The 7,375-nt window shown below is 46.5% G+C and overlaps 1 protein-coding gene across 1 annotated transcript in view; it reads left to right on the top strand.

The window, feature by feature from the left end:
* Nucleotides 1-6,402: 6,402 nt before the first annotated feature.
* The window catches only part of LOC111159558 (ryanodine receptor 3), a 353,621-nt gene continuing 352,648 nt past the window's right edge, over nt 6,403-7,375 (top strand). The window contains exon 1 of the mRNA XM_022522093.1: nt 6,403-6,543. Coding sequence (XP_022377801.1) covers nt 6,403-6,543 — 141 coding nt within the window. The remainder of the gene's footprint in view (nt 6,544-7,375) is intronic.

Genomic DNA, 7,375 nt, shown 5'->3' with positions numbered 1-7,375 from the left:
GATGCAGTGTTGAGAAAAACCGTATCTAGGAGAGTTATATTTTATTTATTTTCTATTTTATTTATTTATTTTGATAGATCACAAGTAGGCAGAGAGGCAGACAGAAAGAGAAGGGGAAGCAGGCTCCCTGCTGAGCAGAGAGCCCGATGCGGGGCCTGATCCCAGGACCCTGAGACCATGACCCGAGCTGAAGGCAGAGGCTTTAACCCACTGAGCCACCCAGATGCCCCTAGGAGAGTTATATTGTAATGAAGGAGGAGAGAACTAAGAGATACATATATTCTTAGGTGGTATGTGCTGGTTGGAAAAGAAAGCTGATTAAGCAAGATGCGCAGCACAGGGTGAGGATGAGGGTGTAGTTATGTACTGGGTCATTGGAAAAGGCCCCTCTGCTGAGGGGACATGGAGCAGACACCTAAAGGAAGTGAAGGTGGGAGCCCTGGTGGCATCTGGGGGGAGAGCATCCTGGGCAAAGAGAACAGTGAGCACAAAGCAGGTGAGGGAGGGTCTCGCTTCGAAAACAGGGGCTCCTCAGAGGAGGCCAGTGTGGCTGAAACTGAGCAAACAAGGGTGATATAAGAGAGGTCGTTGAGACTTGGGCCTAATTTTAGTACTTCACAGGCCATAGTAAGAATTCTGCCTTTTTCCTGAGTGAGACAGAGAGCCCTTGGAGTGTTTTAAAGAGTGGGATGACCTATCTCAGGTTTTAAAAGTCTCTGGGGGGAGAGAGAAGAGGTGGAGAGAAGAAGTAGGAGGGGGAAACATGCCAAGAGCTGATACCCAAGCCACATGGTGTAGACGGCTGCACGGTGGGCCAGCTGGATCCATTCTGAAGGCTGGATGGGTAGGATTTGTTGCTGGTGTGGATGTGAGGTGAGAGAAAGAAAGGACTGAGTAGGACTCCAGTTTTTATTTTAATTAATTACTTTTTTTCTTTATTTATTGCCTGAGAACCTAAAGAAGGGGTTACCATGTCTTGAGACAGAGAAGTCTCTGGGAAGATTCTCGGGGGAGACCCATCAGGAGTTGGATTTGGAGATACTAAGCAGCTGGAGATAAAAGCTGGAGTGCCGAGGAGAAGCCTAAGTTGGTGATAGAAACATGAGAGTCATTCATGTACACGTGGTTTTTTAAAAGCCACGACAGCAAATGAGATAATGAAGGAGGGGAGAGTCGGTAAAGAAAAGAACTCAAAGGAACAGGCTGGGAGTAGTCTTAGGGAGCAGCAGAGAGGGGGAGAGGAAGGCATGCCAGCCAAGGTGACTGAGCGGGATCTGCTAGTGAAGAGAGGGGACAACCAAAAGAAAGTCTACCTTATGAGCCAAATGAAAGTTTTCAAAGAAGGAAGGGGCAATAAACTATATCAACTTTGTTGCTTGGGATCCCGAAAATTCCATTTTACTGCATTTTTGCAACTATCAGTGAGTAGTAAGGAAGGAGAGATGGGAACCATCCCTCATTTTTGAGAGATTAGAAAAACAATGAGGAGTTCCAAAGGTGTAATCATACTACATCAAAAACAGACAACTGCAAGTGAAAAACTGTAGAAAGGTTGTCCCTAGGGACACAGTATAATGTCAGCTTCTACTAGTTGGACATTGAACTAACTGGCCTCCTCCCTCAGTCGATAACCTTTAGCTTCAAAAATTTTTAAATGGGATAAAAAAGTATTTGTCCCATGGGGCCATTGTGGAAGCAGGGTATCCCAGTTCCTTCTACATAATCTCCACTATTTCCATGTTGGTATTCCAGACCCTACAAGTAAGAAAATGAATATTTTTATATGCAAAATTTATGCATAAGCATTTTTGTTAATAGTTTTCAAAGTATATAACTTGTTCAATAAACTCACAAATATTTCGACTTTTCTACTCTGTGCCAGACACTATACACAGGACTGAGGCTTTGCAGGGAAGCGAGAGGCTCTTGCTTCCAACGAGCTTAGAGTCTAAGCAAGCAAATAGTCCAAATGATTGATAATTAGAATGTAGAGTAGACCACTACCATTAATCCTTGTGAAATAATTGAGGGATAAGCTCATTGTCTCAAGGGTCCACTTATTTTTCACTTAAAAGATGCTTTGGGGTAAAGCCTGACAATGAGCTCTCTCACCCATGTCTGCATATATTAAGTTCAGAGCTCTAACTGTATCAGTTTCCTAACATAGTGTCGGATGTTCAAGATGAGTGGCTGGGACACATCTTCCTTTTTAAAGCAATAAATGGTTATGGATTTTCCTCTGCAGTAATGCCTGCACTTGGATGTGGATGGTGAAATCTGCTGGCCTGCACCCTGTCCCACGCGCTCCCTGCTCACGAGCTTCTTGGTACCAGTGATGTGCAGATCTAACTATAGGGCTGTCATCAGCTGCCTAATGATCTCCCTTAAATAGGACCGTCAGCCATTTTGTTTCATCCCAAAGGGTTCTTTGCAAATGACCCAGGGAGAAGAAGGGGAGCCAAGGTGCCCCCAGCCATCAAAAGAGCTCCAAACATAGTTGTTGTCACTCTTGGGCTGGGAGCCGGGGTGTGAGAGAGAAGCAGTAGGGATAGAATAGGCAAGCTCCATTGGTTTTCAAGTTCAAGGTCCTTCAGCTGGAGGAGAATAGAAAGAACTTTACTTCATCAGAGATGACCTGTGATAATATGAAATCTAAGCCGAGAGAGCCAAAGGCCGTGTATCCTTGTTCAGGGACAATCACTCAACACCACTGCAAGCTGAATCTTTGACAGGCATAGCTGGCGCTTGTGAACCACATGGCTTGGAGGGATGCTGGCAGATGAGAGACCTTGGATTATGATCATTCCTCCCCCTCTCTTACAAGTTTGGGGGCGATGTACACCCCTTCCTGTGTTAGAGTCATTGGGCACAGAGAAGTTTCTTTATTATTTTTGTTATTTATTTTATTGTTTATTTATAAATAAATCTTATATATTTAAGTATTAAATAATATATTTAAAATATTGTTTATTATATCATTATAGTTTATTATTATTCAGCTCTCCAGTTCTCTCTGGCATTGTGCTCTGTGATTGGGTTACTCTTCAATATTGTACAGCCATGTGAGGGGGCTGGGAGTTATCTGTTTTTATCGACACTACTACCATGGGTCTTGAAATCAGGGAGATGTGAATTCAGACCTATTACTAAGGTCAGTCTCTTGGGAGACTGTTGGGCATCATGGTGAAAAGGGCAGGCTCCTGATTCAGAGAGTCCCAAGGTTCAAGGTTAGAATCTATTTTTTACATGCTGTGTGGGGCTAGGCAAAATAATTAGCCTCTCTGTGCATCAATCTCTTTATCTACAAATAGAAAGGATATTAGTATCTACAGGGTAGTTATAAGCACAAAACTGAGATGCTGTGATATGGTGGCACATAATGACTGTTCATTAAATATTCCCTGATTAACATTGCCTGATTCCTAGGACCCTTGGTATCCTCATTCTTAAAGCGATTGTGTTGTCGTTAATGTTAAATAACCTGGGGGGAATTCTCAGCAGTGTGGTGTGGAATGAATAGTTGATAATGTTATCAATAATTACAACTGAGTAACGGAAGTGAAAAAAACTCCTGAAATGGACTTCAAAGACTCATTATTATTGCTTATTCTCTACTTTTTTATGTCAGCATCTGTTCTCATGAGATTATTCAGTTCTGACTCATCAGTGAAAAGTAACCTTTTCTGCAGTAATTATTGTTACATGGGTGAGAGTAGACAAATCTCTTTTTAAAATTCTGATTCTGGGGCGTCTGAGTGGCTAGTCAGTAGGCATCTGCCTTCAGCTCAGGTCATGATCCTGGAGTCCTGGGATCGAGCCCCACCTCAGGCTCTCAGCTCAGTGGGAAACCTGCTTCTCCCTCTCCCACTCCCCCTGCTTGTGTTCACTCTCTCGCTGTCTCTCTCTGTCAAATAAATAAATGAAATATTTCTTAAAAAATAAAATAACAAAAATCTCAGTCAGTCAACATGCTTTTACCAAACACATTATGTTCCCAGCTTAGATGGAGAAGCAGTTTTCTTCACTGGATTTGTAATTAACTAGGGTTACAAAGCCAGAAGCATACACATTCAATGAATTATAGCCACGTGTATGTTGTACATAAGGCGTTATGCCAACGAGTGTCCTGACAGGTATAAACATGAACCCGATGTGGGTCCTGCCTTCAAGGGGTGCCAAGCCAGCTGAGAGGGCTGGGAGAAAGAGCATGGATGCAGACTCCCCGGATCGGGTTCAAGACTCTACCCCTCTCCACCAGTGAGACTGGAGGCAGGTTACTGAACGGCTCTGTGCAGGAGCTCCTCCTTCGTCAAGTGCCGGTGACAAAAGTACCAACACCATAGCGTTGGGGTGAAACTCACCTGGTTATTATACATAGAGCACAGGCCTGTTGTACAGTCTGAGAACAGTAGACGTTAGCCATTTCAAAACACATAGCTGGGGATAAGGCATGCATGTAAACGAACATAATGCAAGAGTATGGTGATATTGCTATGGAAATTTGGATAAAGGAGAGATTATGTAGGCTTCGTAAAGGATTGTGGTATTCGAGCTGAGCTTGGAAGGATAGGTAATATATCCACGTGAAAAAATATGAGGGCATGGTAAGAAGTGTCCTCAACTCAAGCTGAAGAGAAAACTCTACTTTCACCCGTTCCTGAAAAGTCTGGTCTGTAACACACTCCTGTGATTTTTAAATGCCTGGGTTTGGTGGTTGTTGTTGTTTTCGCTGGTGAGTTGTGTGTAGGTGGGAGATACTTAAATATTACTCAGGGGGTCCTCTTGACCTTTTGGACAGTAAAATTATGTGTTTGAAGGACTGTCATTGCTGTACAGACGACATAACTCCCATGACCCGTTTGGCAGTGCACAGAGCGCCCCTCAGTCATTTTGACACCTGAGAGGACTCCCTTGTTTCCTGTGCCCTTTGGGAGGATGTGATTACCTCCCGTCACCACAGGAGCTGGGGGAGGTTCCACCTGAGGGAAAACTTCATTCTCTTCAGAGAATTCACTGAATCCACATTCTGAGAGCATAGTGCTATTCTGGAGTTTTGTTCCATCTCAACTCAAAAGAAGACCATGAATGCTGACTTCACTATAAGCAGAGGTTTTGAATTTATTACTGACTTAATTTAATGATAAACAGTGATGTTTCTGTGCCAGTGAAAGTGTGGAGCTCCCCCCACCCCAATCTTTTCATATGTCTGTGATTTGTGGCTTCTCCCATTTTTCCTATAGCCCCTGAACAATCTCTTGGTACCAGCAGACATCTTCTCTGGGGATCTCTTACTATTGAATCTCTTATCTTCCCATCAGGTGGAAGGATTTTACTTTTCCATGTGACTCCATTTCTGTTTGGTCTGCCTGTCTGGTACTCCAGGATGTACACTAACACCAGGGCATGTTGGGGTGAGATGGGGGAACAGGAGAGCCTTTGCTAGGGAGGAAGCCCCACCTGGCCCCCTCTCATTGCTTTAACTCAACCACACCTGCAAATGTTTTTGGTGTTTGAAACCCAAAGGTAAAGTTAAGTGATAGGGAGAGTGGGGGCATAGACTGACAGATTAGAGGAATGGTAAGGAAAATGCTTTCCTCGGTCTCAGGCAGGGCTGTGCAGGAGGTAAGCACATAAGTGTAAATAGAGGTTGGCCTCATTTCTGGACCATCAGTGAGAGGATTGCTGTTCAAACAAGGTCTCTGAAGACTCAGGAGGGTTGCTTTTGAGAGGGATGCATGGGAGAGAGGTCCCCCTCCTTTGGAATTCCGAGTGGTTCCCCTCCTTGACCTTCAGCTCCTCCCCATGTGAACCCTCCAGGCTTCTCTCAGCTGTCCTTTCCCATATGTCTAGGACGCATTCTCCTATCACCATCCCCAGTTTCCTTCTGCATCCCTGGCAAATGTGTTACCTACTACATGCACCCCCATCCCTGCCCCCCCCCCCCCCACAACATGGCTCTTGCCTCGTCCAAGCCTGATGCCAAATGGACCTTCCCTTCACGGATCCCATCTCTGCCTGATCTCTGCTGTTGTCTCTCTTCTCCTCAGTCACATCTCACTGCCCCATTTCTGTCGTTTATCTGGAGATGGCTTTAACTTACTCTCATGCACCCAGTATGGAAATTGTCCGCTCACCCAGACTGCGTGCCTTTCCCGTGTTCCAGCAGTGAGGGTCATGCTGCAGTGAGGGTCCCGCACACATGGACCTGCTCCTGAGGACCCCACCCCAGAGCTGAGAATTCTGACTCGGGGAGGCATTCAGCACGGCCATGTGAAGAGCAGACTCCCCTTTTCGGTATCACACGCAGAAGCCTGCACCTCCCAGTGTACCTGATAACGGTAGAGCAAGGTGATTTGGGGACCTGGTTCCCTGTGGGGAGGCGGCCCCCGCTCGCTCACACGCATGTGTCTGTTCTGCTGGCAGGAAGACGAGGTGGTTCTCCAGTGCATCACGAACATTCACAAGGAGCAAAGGAAGTTCTGCCTGGCAGCCGAGGGCCTCGGGAACCGCCTGTGCTTCTTGGAGCCCACTTCCGAAGCCAAGGTAAGATCGATCGCCAGCCCTGCCCCTTCTCCCCTTGGCCTCCCAGCGGTCTCGTTCCGGGGAAGGAGCTGCAGGGAGAGAGGAGGAGGAGGAGGGTGATGGGGAAGAAGTGAGAAAAAACACCTTTGTTTTTAAAAGGGGAAGTAGATGGGGTTTAAACTGTACGTCTGCCCAATCCTGCTGCAATCTCACCGCAGTAGGAACCCAGAGCAGTGAAGAAGGAGTGGTGCCTCATTTGCCGGACACCAGGAATGTCTTGTGGTCAGCCCTCACAGAAGAGGGTCTCCTCATCCTCCCAGAACACCGTTTTGTATGAATTCCTAGAAGTCCAGGCGCATGTTCTTTACTCTCAAGTGGCATTTATTGCTCCAAGGACTCTCCGGGGCTTGGGCCTGTGTTTTGCAGTAGGCACGCTGCTCTCCATCCTCACTGTGCTGAGGGCACCACCCCCACCTCCTGCCCACTCTCACTTGGGGGCAGAGAGGAACGTCTGCTCTGGTCCCTGCCTGTGTCAGGTGGCATGTGATGTCCCCTGTCTCTTCAGCCACACTTCCAGGCTGTCTCTGCTTTTCGTCATCTGTATGTCAGGTGGATCTGTGTGCTCAGCATGATCACAGTACTTTGCAGTCCTGGCCAGACCCTTGGACCACTCAGGGTTTCCAGCTGTTTCCAGAGAAACAGCTCTCTCTGTCTCTCGATGGGCCGATGGTGGGTGGATTGAAGATACTGTCTCTTGCAGTTATCAAAGCTGGCAAGTCTGGGGACGCCTGGGTGGCTCAGTTGGTTAAGCAGCTGCCTTCGGCTCAGGTCATGATCCCAGCGTTCTGGGATC

Source organism: Enhydra lutris, unplaced genomic scaffold (assembly GCF_002288905.1).
Source record: "Enhydra lutris kenyoni isolate GAN:26980312 unplaced genomic scaffold, ASM228890v2 scaffoldscaffold4, whole genome shotgun sequence".
NCBI lineage: Eukaryota > Metazoa > Chordata > Mammalia > Carnivora > Mustelidae > Enhydra > Enhydra lutris.
The sequence above is the reverse complement of the archived record's forward strand: the minus strand, read 5'-3'. Positions and strand labels throughout refer to the sequence as shown.